The sequence below is a fragment of the Microcaecilia unicolor genome, chromosome 11 (assembly GCF_901765095.1).
Source record: "Microcaecilia unicolor chromosome 11, aMicUni1.1, whole genome shotgun sequence".
In the NCBI taxonomy this organism is placed as follows: Eukaryota; Metazoa; Chordata; class Amphibia; order Gymnophiona; family Siphonopidae; genus Microcaecilia; species Microcaecilia unicolor.
Window position 1 is genome coordinate 90,148,810 of NC_044041.1, and position 19,710 is coordinate 90,168,519.

General features: G+C 43.8%; 1 protein-coding gene across 2 annotated transcripts in view; it reads right to left on the reverse strand.

Annotated features, from left to right (window-relative positions):
• The window catches only part of SSBP4 (single stranded DNA binding protein 4), a 547,729-nt gene extending 532,938 nt beyond the window's left edge, over positions 1-14,791 (reverse strand). The window contains exon 1 of one of the 2 annotated variants that reach the window (XM_030218716.1): positions 14,669-14,791. In XM_030218716.1, the coding sequence (XP_030074576.1) occupies positions 14,669-14,724 (56 nt within the window). In that variant the 5' untranslated portion in view covers positions 14,725-14,791. Of the gene's footprint in view, positions 1-10,830; positions 10,893-14,668 lie in introns of those variants that run through there. The other variant, XM_030218717.1, reaches the window with a different exon arrangement.
• Positions 14,792-19,710: the final 4,919 nt, after the last annotated feature.

Consider the following 19,710-nt stretch of genomic DNA (forward strand, 5'->3'; position numbering starts at 1 on the left):
GCAAAACACTCCAAGGGGCTCCAAGGAAGTACAGCAATGACGCAGACAATTCTGTACAACCAAGAGTCATAGCCATTTCATTAATTTGTTTTCTCTTTTTAATTACTAAGTGCTACTTAGACCTGACACACATACAGACACAAATGTAACAAAGTTCTCTTCTGTTTAATGTAACAAGGTGCCTCCTCTTGTTTTAATGTAACATTTTTTAGAGTTTCTTTTTTTATTCAGTTTCAATGTTCCAGCTCTTCCCAATCTGGATTTGTTCTCTGCCTAGAATTTAAAGGTTAAGCAGACTATAAATGCCAAAATTAAATTAAATTATCAAGTCGACCAAAAAAATAATACTCAGCAACATAAATAAAGGAAAGGAGGTGGGGATTTGATACATCGCCTTTCTGTGGTTACAATCAAAGCGGTTTATATATTATGTGCGAGTGCTTATTTTGTACCTGGGGCAATGGAGGGTTAAGTGACTTGCCCAGAGTCCCAAGGCGCTGCAAAGCCATCCCCTCAAATATCTGAGTTGTTTCTACAACTACTGGATGAAAGTAAAAGGGGATAGACTCAGGAGTAATCTAAGGATATGCTTCTTTACGGAAAGGGCGGTGGATGTGTGGAATGGTCTGCCAGTGGAGATGGCGGAGATGAAACTAATTGAATTCAAGAAAGCACGGGACAAGCATAGAGGGATAGTAGATGGTATGGATGGTATAGGGGCCTATATTTAGACCATAGGAGGCAGCCCGGCTATCTCCCATGGTCAGCGGTGAGACTGGATACTCAATGCCGGGCTGTTTTGAGTGACCGGCACTAAATATCTGGTTTATTTTGGGCCAATTTAACTGGCCAATTCAGCGCTGGCCAGTTAAGTTGAAACCAGCCAAATACAGGCCTGCTATTTCAGAAGCCCGATTTGACCGCCAAACTTAGCCGGCGATGCGCTGAATTTTAGTGGATAGCCAGTTGTATCGCGCAATATAACCGGTTATCCACTAACTCCCAGATTCTATGTAGTGCGCCTAGAAATAGGCGCGGATTCTGTAACAATGTGCACAATTTAACAAGCTTAACAAGTTAATGAGCACTGATAACAGCACTAAAGCAATAATGAGCATTAATTGGCACTGATTAGAATTTAGTCGCACAACTCGCTAAGTGTATGTGGTAATATGCTCCGAGCGCCTAACACGCGAAGGCAAAAAGGGGCGTGGTTATGGGTGGAGAAATGGGCGTTTTGTGGGCGTTCCAAAATTTACATACCTAGTTATAGAATATGGCTTTAGTGTGCCTAAATCTACCCGCAGGGATTTACACCAAGTTTTCGTTGGTGTAAATGGATGTGCATAGATTTAGGCGCTGAAATATGAACTAAGCACATTCTATAATCGGCACCTAAATCCAGGCACTGATTATAGAATATGCTTAGTCGGCACCAATTTCAGCGCTGATTTTTTTTTAGGCACCATATATAGAATCTCCCCCGAAGCGCTGAATGTGAATATTCAGCAGGAGATAACCGGCTATCTCCCACTGAATACTCGCGGATTGCTGGTTAAGCGCTATTTAACTGGCCAGGAACTGTTCCTGGCCAGTTAAATAGCGCTGAGTATCAGAGGGGCAGTCTTTGTCTACCGTCATTTTCTGTTTCTATATCAGAGACCATATTTATTGGCAACATGCATAGATTTTTTAAATTTTGATTAGTTTGTATTTTTTCATACATTTTTGCCATGGATTTCTTTTAGTTACTTTCACATATTTCATATTTGATTTTATAACACATGCTATGGGGTTTAAACATGCAGTAATCAACAATGAACTGGTAATTCGTAGGTTAGCGTGGATTATATATAGGCACACTAATGCACATCTCTAAATTTTATGGCTAAGCTTTCATATCTTGTGGAGGAGTAACTTAGTGGTTAGTGCAACAGACTTTGATCCTGGGGAACTGAGTTCCATTCCCACTGCAGCTCCTTGTGACTCTGGGCAAGTCACTTAACCCTCCATTGCCCCTGGTACAAAATAAGTACCTGAATATATGTAAACCGCTTTGAATGTAGTTGCAAAAACCTCAGAAAGGTGGTATATCAAGTCCCATTTCCCTTTCCCTATTTGAGATTCTACATGGAATGTTGCTACTATTGGAGATTCTAGATGGAATGTTGCTACTATTGAGATTCTGTTGCTACTATTTGAGACTAGTAAAACATGCCCGTTTCTTGTGCAAATGAAACGGGCGCTAGCACGGTTTCCTTCTGAACCTCCCCCCCTCCCTACTCACCCCTTCGGCGTTCTGAAAGCACTGACCGCCATTATTGCGGACCTCGGCACGCCACCTTCAATCTCTGCTGTTTCGTTGGTTGTGAAGCCATTGACGCCTTTGCTCCGCCCTCGACGTCATCACGTTTGACGCGAGGGCGGGGCTCCAACACAGTGTTTTCGGTGGCTTCACCACCACGAAGGCTTCAAACCGGAAGGAAGTGCCCTTAGGACCTGACAGTGGTGTCAGTGTCCTCAGAACGTTGAGGGTGAGTTTTATTATATAGGATTCTACATGGAATGTTAATGTTGCTATTCCACTAGCAACATTCCATGTAGAAGCCTGCCCTTGCAGATCAGCAACGTGGCCGTGCAGGCTTCTGTTTCTGTATCAGACTCACAGAAACAGAAGCCTGCGCGGCCGCATTGCTGATCTGCAAGGGCAGGCTTCTACATGGAATGTTGCTAGTGGAGGAGTAGCCTAGAGGTTAGTGCAGCAGAGTCTGATTCTGGGGAACTGAGTTCGATTCCCACTGCAGCTCCTTGTGATTCTGGGTAAGTCACTTAACCCTCCATTTCCCCAGATACAAATAAGTACCTGTATATACTATGTAAACCGCTTTGAATGTAGTTGCAAAGACCATAGGAAGGTGATATATCAAGTCCCTTTCCCTTGATTGAGCTGTAATCATTTCTAAGACACTCAAACCCTGACCTGGGTATGCAGCACCTATGATGTGCTGGAATGAGTTTTATTAATTCTTCTTCGCACCTTATCTACATCAAGTTTCTTCTGGTGAGGGGCGAGAGGCAAGGGGAAGGAAGGGGGTGGGGTCAGGCTCACACCCTCCATGGGAGATTTTCAGTACTTTTCCTTGTGAGCTGCAGGTTTTTGTCAGGAACTCAGCCACAATACTCAAACTTAAACTGCAAACTCAGGATCAGGAGAGTCTAGGAAATGCAAAATGCAGGAATTCAATGCTTTGCAGGAAGAGCTTTCTGTGTTCAACATATTGGGAAAAGCGCAGCATATGCAGTACAAAATTTTGGTTTTTGTTTGTAATCAAAGAGTGAGAATCCTAGTCAATTCAATCAGTGATCATAAGCAAAGACAAGGAGATCTTATATCTGTTCGGTAACCTTCAGCCCCTCTCTCCTCCATAAAATGATATTAGCCTTGAAACTGAAAATTCAACTCTCCAGAGGAATGTCATACATAGTAACATTAAAACTGGTGGTAGATAAATACCAGCATAGTCTATCTGGTCTGCCCAGTAAAGGGGTCAGGGTTTTAACTGCCGTGCAGGTTACCTCCCTCCCCATGTCTTTGTTTAGGGTTATCACTCATGCCTTGGTTTGGGGTTGCAGATATCACTTTGGTTACCCATTCCACCCCTAGGACTTCTGTTTAGGGTTGATAACTGTCATTTTATGCTAGCTACCCCCCCTCCCCCACCATTTTTAATGAGGTGCAAAAAGTAATTTAACTTTTCTTCTGTATTCCACATGGCTGTGGAGTTGGTACACCAAACCTTCGACGCTGACTTCTCTACTTTTCTACTGCCAACCCCAACTCCTCCTATGTATTGTAAATCTAAGAGAAATTTGATTACATTACAGAAGGATACTTCTTTATGTACAAAATTAGGACTAACAGACCACAAACTATATTTATTTGAAGTTCAAAGAACTTGAACAAAACAAAAAAGCTGTCAAATGAAAATAAGCAATACACTACACTGTAGAAAGGTTTTATTTTGAAGCTGCAGTTAGTGGGGTTCCTCAGGGGTCTGTGCTAGGACTGCTGCTTTTTAATATATTTATAAATGATTTGGAGATAGAAGTAACTAGCGAGGTAATTAAATTTGCTGATGACACAAAGTTATTCAAAGTCGTTAACTCGCGACAGGATTGTGAAAAATTACAAGAGGACCTTACGAGACTGGGAGACTGGGCGGCTAAATGGCAGATGACATTTAATGTGAGCAAGTGCAAGGTGATGCATGTGGGAAAAAAGAACACGATCCACGTTAGGAGTTACGGACCAAGAAAAGGATCTGGGTGTCGTCGTCGTCGTCGATAACACAGTGTGCTGCTGCGGCTAGGAAAGCGAATAGAATGTTGGGTATTATTAGGAAAGGTATGGAAAACAGGTGTGAGGATGTTATAATGCCGTTGTATCGCTCCATGGTGTGACCACATCTAGCGTACTGTGTTCAATTCTGGTCGCCGCATCTCAAGAAAGATATAGTAGAATTGGAAAAGGTGCAGCGAAGGGCGACTAAAATGATAGCGGGGATGGGACGACTTCTCTATGAAGAAAGATTAAGGAGGTTAAGTCTATTCAGCTTGGAGAAGAGACGGCTGAGGGGAGACATGATAGAGGTATATAAAATAATGAGTGGAGTGCAACAGGTGGATGTGAAGCGTCTGTTCACGCTTTCCAAAAATACTAGGACTAGGGGGCATGTGATGAAACTACAGTGTAGAAAATTTAAAACAAATCGGAGAAACTTTTTCTTCACCCAACGTATAATTAAACTCTGGAATTCGTTGCCGGAGAAAGTGGTGAAGGCGGTTAGCTTAGCAGAGTTTAAAAAGGGGTTGGACGGTTTCCTAAAGGACAAATCCATAAACCGCTACTAAATGGACTTGGGAAAAATCCACAATTCCGGGAATAACATGTATAGAATGTTTGTACGTTGGGAAGCTTGCCAGGTGCCCTTGGCCTGGATTGGCCGCTGTCGTGGACAGGATGCTGGGCTCGATGGACCCTTGGTCTTTTCCCAGTATGGCATTACTTATGTACTTATGCAGTCAGAGTTGGTACATTTTTATGGACTCTGACTCCACCCAAAATTGCTTCGGACTCTTGACTCCAAAGCCCTGGTATTTTATTTTCCTTTTTAGCCCTTACCTATATCATAACCCCTCTATGGATTTGTTTCTTTACCTGCCAGGCAGTGGTGTACCGAGGGCAGGGCAGTCTACCCCGGGTGCATGCTGCAGGAGGGGTGCAGGAAGCAGCCGTGCAGCTGTTGGCTCCGCTGGTTCCCTGCTCCCTCTGCTGTTACTTCCTGTTCCTTGGCAGAGGGAGCAGGGAACCAGCGAAGCCGACAGCCGCATGGCTGTCCCAGCACCCCTGCATATAAGAAGAATGCACCTGGAGGGGGGGAGGCTTGGAGTTGATGTGCTGGGGGGGACGGTCATGCACCGGGGGGAAGGATGCTGCACCCGGGGGGTGGGGTGCGCAGCAGTGATCTGCGCCAGGTGGCAGCCGACCAAGGAACACCACTGCTGCCAGGTTCCCTTCTTGCCCCTCCCCCCCCATGAATGCTCTACTCTCCTCCTCCCCCTTAAACCAGCTCAAAGGAGGAAATTCTCCTCTTACAGCTAGGCATCAATGAACAGCTCCTGCACATTACAGACACATGCTGCCTTGAAGCACATCAAAAAACACAATCAAATCCAGTCACTATGAGAATGGCATTCAATAAAGCTGAGGACCTAAATTTAGACTCCTGTTTTCAGCTGAATATTCATTGAACGCAGAGGCCCTTTTACTGAATTCTATATTCTCAATGACGCATATAGGGCGTCTTTTACAAAGGTGTGGTAGCGTTTTTATCATGCGCTAAACGCTAGAGACGCCCATAGGAATATATGGGCATTTCTAGCATTTTGCGCATGCATTTTTCCTTTGTAAAAGGCCCACATAATTACCATTCTAGAATGCTATTGTATGTCTGCAGTTAAGCGCCTCACTTCTGGTGGAAGCACTTAAACTGGTTCAATGACTGGTGTAAAATAGAGAAACAAAGAAAAATATAGGCAGATGAAGACCAAATGGCCTATCGAGACTGCCCATCCATGCAATCTACTCTCCCTTTCACTTCCTTAGAGATCATATACATTTGTTCCAAGCTCATAAGTACATAAGTAATGCCATACTGGGAAAAGACCAAAGGCCCTTCAAGCCCAGCATCCTGTCCCCGACAGCAGCCAATCCAGGTCAAGGGCACCTGGCAAGCTTCCCAAACATACAAACTTTCTATACATGATATTCCCGAAATTGTGGATTTTTCCCAAGTCCATTTAGTAGCGGTCTATGGACTTGTCCTTTAGGAAACCGTCCAAACCCTTTTAAAACTCTGCCAAGCTCTCTTGAATTCAGATAATGTTTTTGTCTCCACCACTTCCACCAGGAGGCTGTTCCACGAATTCACCACCCTTTCCATGAAAAAGTAGTTCCTTCACTCAATGTGTAATTAAACTCTGGAATTCGTTGCCAGAGAATGTAGTAAAAGCAGTTAGCTTAGCAGGGTTTAAAAAAAAGGTTTGGATGACTTCCTAAAGAAAAAGTCCATAGACCATTATAAAAATGGGCTTGGGGAAAATCCACTGCTTATTTCTAGGATAAGCAGCATAAAATGTATTGTACTTTTTTGAGATCTTGCCAGGTACTTGTGAACTGGATTTGCCACTGTTGGAAACAGGATACTGCGCTTGAAGGACCTTCGATCTGTTCCAGTGTGGCAATACTCATGTACTTATGTAGGTTACTTCTGAGTCTATCCCTTTCACCTTCATCCTATGCTCCCTTGTTCCAGAGCTTCCTTTCAATTGAAAGACTCCCCTCCTGTGCATTTATGCCATGCAGGTATTTAAATGTCTCTATAATAACTCCCCTCTCTTGCCTTTCTTCCAAAGTATACATATTGAGATCTTTAAGTCTGTCCCCTTATGCTTTATGATGAAGACCACTGACCATTTCAGTAGCTGTCCTCTCGACCAACTCCATCCTGTCAGATGCAAAACTGATAGTATTCTACAGTCTGCATGCATAAGTGCTAGGCATACCCCTGACCCACCCATGCCCATGCACTCCCTGCAGTGGCATGCTATGGATTTTGCGCGCTCACTTTGTAGAATGCCAACTAAGGGCAGTTACACGCATAACTCAGTTCACACCAATTATTGGTTTATGCCAATTAACAGCTAACTTAACAAGTTACTTACGTGCACAACTGATATTATTCTATAACTTGTGCACGCAACTTCACACGGCAAGGGCTGGATTCTACAAACGGAACTCAAAAAGTCAAGCTCTTTATAGAATCGCGCTTAGCGTCAATTCCTGTGCCTAAACTTTGGGCACCACACTTAGACCTGTGAACCTGGTGTGAACGCTGGCACACAAATTGGGCTTGGAGACCCAGTAACAATGCACGCCAGTTTTTGGAACATCCCTGACATGCCCAGGCCCCTCCCATGGTCATGCCTCCTTTTGAGTTGCACGTGGCAGGATTTGGGCGCCATGCGTTATAAAATAACGCACAGCCAGATGAGTGCGCAAATCCTAATTGTGCCAATTCTTTTTCACGGAGAGGTTAACTGATGCCTGGAATGCCCTCCTGAAGGAGGTGGTGAAGAAAGAAAAACTGTGGTGGAATTCAAAAAGGCATGGGATGAATGCAGAGGATCTCTAAATAGAAAATGAATGATATAAAAAACTAAGCTTAAAGGGTTGCATACGTGTTTGCATGTAAAGTGGTGCTTAGATGGCAGCTCTGGCTGTATCAACTAAGGCCAGTGGTCTCGCATATAGCAACCGGTTAAGGATGGGCTGTAGAGAGCATCAGCAGAAACTCCAGTAATTTGGAACCTGAGGACAGTGCTGGGTAGAATTTTACGGTCTGTGTCCCGCAAACGACAAGACTTATTCGGATAGGCTGGAGTGGGGTTTGACGGCAACTCCAGCAGTTTGAACATAAGGACAGAACTGGGCGGACTTCTATGATCTATGTCCCAAAAACAACAAAGAAAGACCATGATCCAGTGTATAATCTCACATTCATTGTTGATTTAATCTTGAATTGAGAATGAATGTGACTGTTGGGCAGATTGGATGGACCGTTCAGATCTTTATCTGCTGTCACTTACTATGTTACTATGTAATAAATGTCAATAACTGGTTATTAGCAGCCAATTACTGCTTGTTAACGGCTCTTTAGCCAATTAAGTTACACGTGCGTCTCGGAATCGCACACAAATTTATGTGCCCAAATCTGGGCACCATATACAGAATCCGGATGCTAAGCATCATTGTGCATGCGAGGTTATAGAATTAAGAAGATGGTGCATTTGCACTACTTGCAACTGCACATACCGGGCCAGATTCTGCAAAATGGCACCTAAAATATAGACGCATCCAGAATAGTACTTAATGAGATTCTATAAACCATGCCTAAATTTAAGCACGTTCCCTCGAATCCTATAACAATGCACGTAATGTTGAATAATGCACCCAAGCCCACAATCCATTGGCCACGCCCCCTTTTCAGCTATGTATGTTGGAATTTGCACACTCCTCTTTTTAGAATATACCTACACAGAAGAGCACGTAAATTCCAATTCTTGCCAATTGGTGATGATAAATGGTCATCAGCCAATTATCGACTCATTACTCAATTAAGGTGCACAAGAAAATTGGGCGTGTGCCCAATTTAACATGAGCTACTTGCTGCGCCTTATATAGAATCCAGGGGACCATATAGTAAAGGATTTTTTAAGGTTCAACAATTTTTTATTGATGAAATAACAAAATTGACAGTCAACAAGCTCCATCTGTATCCTTTTAAAACAAGACAACCTGAATACACGGATGGTGATAATCGCATCATCAAAATTTAAACATTTGCTCCCCCCCCTCCCAACTCCACTCCCCACCCCTTCAAGGTTCCATGAAAACTATTCTTCCAATGTAACATACATGTAACACAATAATCAATGTAGTGCAGATTCAGCAAAAAGGCGAGCTGGCATCTTCAGAAAGCTCTATCGCTTAGAGCTCTAGTGTTCCATATCATAACCATAACAACATTATATAACTTCCTTTCCCTCCATCCCTCCTCACCTGCTGGTACACTGTAATAAAGGACTTTTCTGTGCAGGAACTTTATAGAAACATGCTAAGACGGGGTGCTCAATGTCAGACCTTGAGGGCCGCAACCCAGTTGGGTTTTCAGGATTTCTACAATGACTTTGCATGAAATCTATTTGCATACAATGGAGGCAGTGATTACAAATAGATCTCATGCATATTCATTGGGGAAATCCTGAAAACTCATCTGCACCATAGGCTCTTAAATTTAGGGCAGCTATATATTTTGCCTAGATTTCAGATCCCTGCTAAAAAATCAGTGCCAAAATGCATATCTTTCTTCCCTTAGCCTAGCCTCATCCACCTTTTAGGCTTCTCAATTTTGGAGGCTAGTGAATCTAGGCATTCAGTCCTTGTCAAATTTCAAAAGGGCCAGATTAGGCTCCTAATTCCTAAACCCTCTGAAAATCAGTGCATAAGAAAACAATTTTCAAAGCTTCTGTTATGTGGACTTGGATTTTTAGATTTATTCATCATTTTTTCCAAAACTAAACTCAAGGCAAGCTATGCTCAGGTACATCAGTTTACATGCCTGCCCAAATGGGCTCACAGTTGCATTGCAGTTAAGACCAGAAGAAGGCTTGCATTAGGGGGAAGCGCAACCCGGGCAATTATCCTTATGCCCCCCATATTACAGGGGGCACCCAAGCCTGCCTGAAGCTGAAGGAGGCATAGCTTGAAGATGGGCTTTGGGGCTCCCTCCCCTGTTTCTATCCTGGACCCCAGCATGCCTAAATTCAGCCCTGACTAGTAGTACAGCTGTGTGTAAGAAAGATTTAAGCACGTTTCTGGAGGGCAGGTCCATAAACAATTATTAGCCAGGTATACTAGAATATCTCCATCTCTTACTTAAGGCACGACCAATATAGAACAGTCTTTCCTCAAATATGGCATTTGTAATGTTTTTCTGTGTCCTAACAGCTGATTTCTTATGACTTGATAGTATATCTTGTAAAAAAATCTTTTTATTGAAAAAAAATGTATTGTAGCATAATGGTTGGCATATTTTAGGCAGGCAACTGTAAAATAATATAAATTAAAATGTTTTCCAAAGGAAAATACAAGATGGTATTCTAACCTATATATATATACACACAAGAAAGGTTATATGCTCTTTCTGCATTTGAACATGGTCTCAACAATTTCAATGGCATTTTGTAAGGATAATCCTCTCATCCAGGTGGAGGTCAAGGACTACTTTTGGTTGAAAAAACATTGGTTCCCCACCTCCAACAGGATGTCAATCTGACCAATGAAATTGTTGCATTCCTCCATAGAAGTATCGCAGACCTACTGAGCAGGGCATTGTGAGGAAGCACAAAACGTACCTAAGAGGTCTCGAGGCTGTTCAGCGGGTCATTTGCCTCGAAATCTGATTGGATGCAATATCACATTTCCTGTGCAATGCCGGGTATCTCCGCTAGTATCCAATACAAGATTTGTTTGTACTTTTCTTGGTTTGCACGTTCACAAATCGTTTAGTCACGTTACATACTTTAGCACCCCAACACAGGCACTTTTCTTGGCATTTCAGAAAGGCACCCTACATGAAATTACCCCATAATGTCTATCAAGAAAAATAGATATACATATATTTATGCTTAGGTGCCCTCTTGACATACCCACGCCTGCTGCTCTGACGTAACTCTCGGTTTCCAGCATTCTGTGACGCCATCAGCGCGGCCCTGAAAATACGAAGACGTAAGGATACCAGGCCCCTCCCCTCCGATTGGTCGAGAGGGTTGGCTGTTGCGTCACCGCGCTCCAATTACTCAGCCGCGCTTGATGTTTTGCGGGAAATAGAGGCGTGCCCGACGTCCTGCTTGCCTCTTGGCCGATCGAAGCGCAACACGTGGGAAGACAGAACGTGGCTCCCATCCATGCTCCCTGTATCGGGAAATGTGCAGCCCCAAATCTTAATTCCGTCACAATAGCAAGACAACCAAACTACTGCATTCGTAACAATAATCTATATTCATAGGAGTCGACTTTTCAAAACGATTGTGGATGTTATACTCAACAGTGAGCCAATGACTAAGTTTGGTCGATATTGGGGTGCGTCAGTACTCACTGTACCTACAGGAGCCGGTAGGTATGGTCCCCCCCTGGAGCTACGTCTTGTGATTCTTCCTTGTGGAATGACTCACATCAAGGGGCTATGTAATACTCATGACGGTGGGGTAGGAATTTACTGTATAAATAGGCAACACTCAGGAGCGTCGTATTTATACTCTGGAAACAAACGTGACTTTAGGTAATTATTAAAATTTTCATCACAGATATAAAGGATGCCGCACAACTAGGAGAAAAATCTGTGCAAAAACGTGCAAAGGATTTTTTTTTTTCTCAAAAAGTTCATCCGGTAAACTCGTTGCAGGTATCCTTTTCTTTAAATTTCATAAGGAACACCCGGAAGCATATGCCCCTTATTCTTGACACGGTGACGTTGTACCTTTTGATTGTGTGTTAGTTTTTTCATATTTACATCCTCTGTGGGTGTGTGATCAGAAGACATACGTTCGCCGTTTGAAAGATAAAACAAAAAGGTCTATGTACCTTTAAGCATGCCCAGGGCTGTTACACGTCTGTCTGGTTTCCTTTTGTAGTATTATTCCAGGACACTGGGACAAGGAATTTTGAGAAGGTGCAGCGCTCGTTTTTCTAACAAGTGATTCGACCGAGTCTTCCTTTCTGATGTCTATATGGTAAAACAAACAACCCTTCCCAAACTTTTCCTCTGCCGGGCTTCAGCGGTAGGAGGCGAGCATTTTTAGTAGGATCAGCACTTTGCAAGCTATTACACAACTAATACATAACTAATTTCCGAAAATTACTAACAGTTCAATAAGGCATATCACGATGATCCATCCTAAATACCAGACAACAAAACTCATACCAGAACTGGACAAAACCAAACTCTCTATGCTTGACTGCCTAAGTTACTCTGCCACGAATGAACTTTAACGCAATACCTATTTCTTATTTCGAAAATGAACTCTTTATACTTGATTGATTAAGCTACTCTGTCACTTACGAACTTCAATGCAATATAACTGTGTATTTCTCATTCCGGAAATGCCGATCGCCATTATGGAACAATGTAAGCATACTGAGCCTGCAAATAGGTGGGAAAATGTGCGATTATGATACAAATGCAATAAATAAATAAATAACTTAGAATGGGGCCCCAAAGGGACACGAACTTACTGCACACACGCAAACTTTGCCGGTACCCTTCCGGGAACCAAATGACCAGGTTTTTAATGACTACATCTGCCCACATGTGCAAAATCCAACAATAAAAGACTGGGGGAAAAAACCCTCCCTCTTGTACCATCTGAATAAACCCCTAGGCCAAATATTCCAGTAGCATTAGTGATCATGCCAAACATGTTTGTTTTACAAGTGGGTCATTCCTGTCTGACAAATTTGCTAACAAATCGAACCTTTGTTTTTCCAATAATAGATTGACAAAGTTTCACTACACAACAAGCCCTTAAGAAACAAGTTTGTCATTTTGTTGTGAATAGAAAACAATGAAATAATGCGATACTGTGCTATGCCATTACATACATTAAAATGTCAAATAAAAAAAACAAGTGGTGGGTAAGTAGGGATAGGGTCTCTACAGCTTAATTGGGGTTTTTTTTTTTTTTTAAATAAATACATATGGAAAACATTCATTTCTTTGCAGCCACAAAAAAGCAAGTTATCGTAGAACTTCAATTAATTAAAAGTAAATCTTTCAATTTATTTATAAAGATTCCAGTAGAGATTAACGGGAGAAAACTGTTCTAGCAAATACTGTTTCTGCTCTCTGATCTCCACAAATACATTTGAAGACTGAAAAGGCAGCTAGAGAGAACTGTTTTGCTTTCTGGTCAGTGTAAAATTAAGTTGTAGTAAAAATCATCCCCTAATTGGTTTCCAAAAGTTGTGGTGAAAGTTGAGCGTGCACTTTGGGAACAGTTTTCCAGGGATAACATCCATACTTTTAAAAAACAAACAAACAAACAAACAAACAAAAACAATACAGTACAGCAGAATCACCATGCACCAGAGAAACTTTTTCCAAATGAGGGCCAGAAGGTGAACTTTAACCTGGGCATTTAAACAGATTTTGCACTGCAAACAAGCCATCATTTTAAGAAGGGTTAGGTAGGACTAGAATTCGTCTCTATCTGGAGCTTGAGACTAGACTTTTGAGAGGAAGGAGTGCAATAAAGACTGAAGAGATTAAAGATAGTGCTGCTGTGCTAACATTTAGGGCAACCCTACAGAATCAAACGAAATTTGGGAGATAACCTGGAATGGTAAGAAAACCCATCTGAAACACAGCCAGGATCCTGCAGCCAGCATTAAGAGAAGGCGCACAAGTGAGATATCCTGCAGAGATTTACAGAGGAAAGAGATATCCCCACACACCTCTTCAGGAGTATAAATGAAAAACTCAGAACAGCAAGGTCGCTGTCTCAAATTTATAAACCAAACAGTAAGTTATGAGTTAAGGATCAGCTGTGTAACATATCCACTAGGAAAACATGTGAGTAAGATCCAGCATCGCAGCCAGATACAGCAACAATAATAACGTCGTAATACTTCAGAAAGAGAAACTGTCAAACTAGGAAAAGGGAAAGATCAACATAATAATACAACAATAACATGATATGGGGGGGGGGGGAGATAGAGATTAACAGCATAGTTCCCACATCTTGAAAGTTGCAACACAGCCACACACCGGAAAACAAAAGTTAAGGCAAATGTTTAGACATAGAAGCAAACCCCAAACTCGCGATCAAGTCTCCCACCCCATGAGCCCAATCAAGACAATTAACAGATTAAGAGGCGTTCAGGCAATTAAAAGTTCAGGCACAGAACTCGTGCAAGCCATGCAGCAGCCCGCAGGAAACTTTTAGCAACCGCCGGGGCAGAGCTGGTAACGGAATGGGAGCCAACGCTGCACACTGCCGGCTCGGATAGAATAAACACCGAGAATCATATTCATAATTTGAAAAGAATTCAAGAGATCAGCAACCCCTGGGTTAGCACACATCTTCCAACGTGGGTCGCTCACAAACTTTTAAAGTCCCGTTAAAGAGCTGGGAGGAGGAAAGGTGCAAATAACACTCCCCCCACCCTGCAACACACACCACGCACCCACCACCAAAGTGTAAGACACACTGAAACATCCCACGCATACACACAAAAGAAACACATCTATAAGCCCCAGATTTTAACAATGAGGGGGGGGGGGGACTGCTAAGGCGCCCCATCTTCTTCAGGAGGTCCTCTCCCCGCACCTCCAGCTCCCTTCCCCGATCCACGCAAGGCTTTCTGCACTTAGTTAAAAAAAATGATAATTATAACAATAAGCATCGTTCTTGCTCTTCTCCTTGCAAAGCAGAAGAAGAGAGGGGGAGAGGAGACAAAGGCGAGTATTTGGTTAGATTTTTCACTTACTTTTCCCTTGCCTGGCTATCAGAGGGGACAGTGGATCCCTTCCCTTTGGCATACATGCTTGTTTCTGTTTCAGACTTTTCCTACTCAACACCTGTCAAAGAAAGGAGCCAGGAAGCTCTCTATCTCCATAGCTACCCCCTTTAGTTTTTACATCCCAAAGCATTCGCCACAAATCAGGCACATTTTCTAACGGGGGAACTTGAAACCGCCAGAGCTCTAGGGTTTTTTTTTTCTCTTCTTCTTTTTTTTTTTTTTTTTGTTCGGCTGTTCCAGGAATCGCTCGTCCCTCCCTCGTTTCTGATTTGGAAGGAATTTTTTTTTCTCCATTTCTTAAAAGGGCAATGCCACCTTCGCCTCCTCTGTGGCTTGTCAGTTCTGTATTCAAATTTACTTTATTACAAGGGGAGGGAGTGTTTTCTTTCTGTCTTATTTTCCTGTTTTCTTTCTTATTCTCCTTTAAAGACTTCCACTCTTGTTCACTTCGCTTTTGCCTCACTGTCATCTTTCCAGGCCTCCATGTTTTATCTTGATTCATCATTTTTGGCACTTTTCTCTCTATTTTCTTCAGCTCTCTCCATTCTCTCTCTTCTATCAAATTCTTTTCTCCCTAACTTTTTTTTTTTTTTTTACATATTTAAAGGTAATTGCCCTGTTTGCTGGCCCTGTGGGTGCCTGCCTATTTCCTGCCCTTCCATCTGCCTCTCTTTGTTACCTGCCTTCAGGTTTAATTCCTCTGTACTCATTCTTTTCACCTAACCTTTTCCTTTTTGCTCTATTTCTGCTCCCTTCTAGGTCTTCCCATTCCCTCCCTTCTCCATTCTTACTCAGGTTGTTTGGTGTAACCTTACCCAGCCCCAGTGAAGAAGGGGAGAAGCAGTAGAAACGTAGACCTCAGTTTCAACACCCTCCACATCTCTTCTCTCATTATTAGAATTTCTCTGGGCAGAAAGTGTGATGACAAGGGTGTCTCAGGAAGGACCATAATGAAACCTCAGTGGAGCACTCTCAAAGTTCCCCTATGACCAGGGCCGGTCTTAGGCAGAGGCGACCAAGGCGATCGCATAGGGCCCCGCACCTAAGGGGGCCCCGCACGGCATGCCTAAGGGGGCCCCGTGCAACGCTTCAACTCTGCCTCGCTCGTGCCTCCGTTCCGACCTCTGCCGCTGCTCACCTTAGTCGCCTGAGATGATCCCCATTCCCGCAGCTCGGCCACTCTGCTCCCGCCACCACCGGAGCGGCATCCACCCCCGGCTTGGGCCTGCTACTAATTGTAGTGGACTTGAACTGAGGGTGGGGTGGAGCTAGGGTGGGGGTGGAGCTAGGGTGGGGGTGGGGCTAGGGTAGGCGAGCTAGGATGGGGCCCCACCAAATTGGTCTGCATAGGGCCCCGCACTTGCTAAGACCGGCCCTGCCTATGACTCTCATCCTTCTCCCTCAGCCATCCTAAAGAAGCCACAGGAAGTGGGAGCTTGTCAAGATTGCTGTCAGTAAATCTATTGATAGTTTATAATAATAATAATATTATTATTTCAAAAATGTCAATATAGCTTCATGTTAATTAAAAGATCAGCTGTTCTAACCTAAATGTTTTCAAATTATACCTATTTCGACAGTGCTATCTGTTTGGGCGGTGCAGTCCGATATCCATATTTGTTTTTGTATTATATATGTATATATATATGTATATATACACCAACTACAAACCTGAAAGCTGTTCCGGGGCAGAGGGAGCAGGGAGCCAACGGAGCCGAGAGCCGTGCGGCTGCTCCCAGCAGCCAAGAATGCACCCCGGGGTGGGAGCCGAGCTAGGATCGTCACTTAGACGTTGTTGCAATCACAGAGGCATGGCTCAATGGTTCCCACGAATGGGATGCAAACATACCAGGCTATAATCTATTTAGGAAGGATAGAGAGGGGCGTAAAGGTGGAGGAGTAGCTCTATATGTGAGAAATGATATCACAGCAACTGAAATGACAGGCACCTGGGGAAAGGAAGAAGCGATATGGATCACCTTAAAAAGAGATGATAGAACCTCTGTCCACGTGGGTGTTGTCTACAGACCTCCGACACAATTGGAAGAATTAGATAAAGACCTGATCGCAGATATTCAAAAGTTGGGAAAGAAGAGAGAGGTGCTGTTGCTGAGAGATTTCAATCTGCTGGATATAGATTGGAAGGTTCCATCTGCAGAATCGGAAAGAAGTAGAGAGATTGTGGATGCTTTCCAAAGTGCTCTGCTCAGACAAATGGTCATGGAACCCACGAGGGAGGGAGCGACACTGGATCTGGTGCTCACAAATGGGGATAGCGTGTCAAATGTCCGAGTGGGAGCCCACCTGGGCGGCAGTGACCATCAAACGGTTTGGTTTGATATGACGGCTGAAGAGGAGGGCGGCCACTCAAAACTCAAAGTCCTGGATTTCAAGCGTGCTGACTTTAGCAAAATGGGGGAATACCTAAGGAAGGAGCTGACGGGCCGGGAGGACGTACGAGAGGTGGAAGGACAGTGGTCCAGGCTGAAGGAAGCTATAAATAGGGCCACAAACCTTTATGTAAGGAAAGTAAATAAAAGCAAGAGAAAAAGGAAACCGCTATGGTTCTCCAAGCAAGTGGCTGAGAAAATAAAGGCTAAAGAGTTCGCATTCCAGAAATACAAAAAAACTCAAGACGAGGAACACGGGGAGGAATACCGGAGGAAACTGAAAGAAGCCAAGAGAGAGGTACGTCTGGCGAAAGCGCAAGCGGAAGAACAAATGGCTAGAAAGGTAAGCAGGGGTGACAAAAATTTCTTCAGATATATTAGTGAAAGGAGAATGACTAAAAAGGGAATTGTGAGACTAAAACATACTGCAAACCGCTATGTAAATAATGATGAAGAAAAGGCAAATTTGCTAAATAGATATTTTTGTTCTGTTTTTACTGAAGAAAATCCGGGAGAAGGACCGCGATGGTCTGGCAAAAGTTCATTTAAGAATGGAGTGGATATAGCACCGTTCACAGACGAGAGTGTCTATGAACAACTTGAAAAGCTAAAGGTGGACAAAGCATGGGACCGGATGGGATCCACCCCAGGATATTGAGGGAGCTCAGAGAGGTTCTGGCGGGTCCTCTTAAAGATTTGTTTAATAAATCCTTAGAAACGGGAGAGGTTCCGAGGGATTGGAGAACGGCGGAAGTGGTCCCTCTTCACAAAAGTGGTGATAGGGAAGAAACTGGAAACTACAGGCCGGTAAACCTCACTTCTATTATTGGAAAAGTAATGGAAGCGATGCTGAAGGAAAGGATAGTGAATTTCCTGGAAGAAAATGAGCTGCAAGATCCGAGACAACATGGTTTTACCAAAGGGAAATCGTGCCAAATGAATCTCATCGAATTCTTTGATTGGGTGACCGGAGAATTGAACCGTGGACGTGCTATAGACGTAATCTACTTAGATTTCAGTAAGGCTTTTGACACGGTTCCCCACAGGAGGCTCTTAAATAAACTGGATGGGCTGAAGATGGGACCCAAAATGGTGAACTGGATTAGGAACTGGTTGACGGACAGGCGCCAGAGGGTGGTGGTGAATGGAGTTCGCTCGGAGGAGGGAAAGGTGAGTAGTGGAGTGCCTCAGGGATCGGTGCTGGGGCCGATTCTGTTCAATATATTTGTGAGTGACATTGCCGAAGGGTTAGAAGGTAAAGTTTGCCTATTTGCGGATGATACTAAGATTTGTAACACAGTGGACACCCCAGAGGGAGTGGAAAACATGAAAAAGGATCTGAAAAAGCTAGAAGAATGGTCTAAGGTTTGGCAATTAAAATTAAATGCGAAGAAATGCAAAGTGGTGCACTTAGGGAGCAGAAATCCACGGGAGGCATATGTGTTAGGCGGGGAGAGTCTGCTAGGTACGGACGGGGAGAGGGATCTTGGGGTGATAGTATCTGAGGATCTGAAGGCGACGAAACAGTGTGACAAGGCGGTGGCTAGAAGGTTGCTAGGCTGTATAGGGAGAGGCGTCACCAGCAGAAGAAAAGAGGTATTGATGCCCCTGTACAAGTCGTTGGTGAGGCTCCACCTGGAGTATTGTGTTCACTTTTGGAGGCCGTATCTTGCTAAGGATGTAAAAAGAATTGAAGCGGTGCAAAGAAAAGCTACAAGGATGGTATGGGATTTACGTTACAAGACGTATGAGAAGAGACTTGCTGACCTGGACATGTATACCCTGGAGGAAAGGAGAAACAGGGGTGATATGATACAGACGTTCAAATATTTGAAAGGTGTTAATCCGCAAACGAACCTTTTCCGGAGATGGGAAGGCGGGTAGAACGAGAGGGCATGAAATGAGATTGAAGGGGGGCAGACTTAAGAAAAATGTCAGGAAGTATTTTTTCACGGAGAGGGTGGTGGATGCTTGGAATGCCCTCCCGCGGTAGGTGGTGGAGAGGAAAACGGTAACGGAATTCAAACATGCGTGGGATAAACATAAAGGAATCCTGTTCAGAAGGAAGGGATCCTCAGGAGCTTAGCCTTGAATGGGTGGCAGAGACCGTTGGGAGGCGGGGCTAGTGCTGGGCAGACTTATACGGTCTGTGCCAGAGCCGGTGGTGGGAGGCGGGGCTGGTGGTTGGGAGGCGGGGATAGTACTGGGCAGACTTATATGGTCTGTGCCCTGAAAAAGACAGGTACAAATTAAGGTAAGGTATACACAAAAAACTAGCACATATGAGTTTATCTTGTTGGGCAGACTGGATGGACCGTGCAGGTCTTTTTCTGCCGTCATCTACTATGTTACTATGTTACTATGTATGTCACTGAAGTGCACTGTTCCCTATAAGCTGAGTGGGAGTCCTCCAAGTCCTCCAACTGCACCACTGCCAGTAGGGGGCGGTGCTTCAACACTGGGTTTTCAATCCCTAGGGACAGGCAGATTCCCTGGAGTCCTGCAGTGCTTGCCTGTCCCTCACTATTGAAAATGTGATGGTGAGACAGCGCTCCCCACTGGCAGGACTTATCTGCCAGGATAACAGCAGGTTTCACCAGGCAAACGTCCTCAGGCACA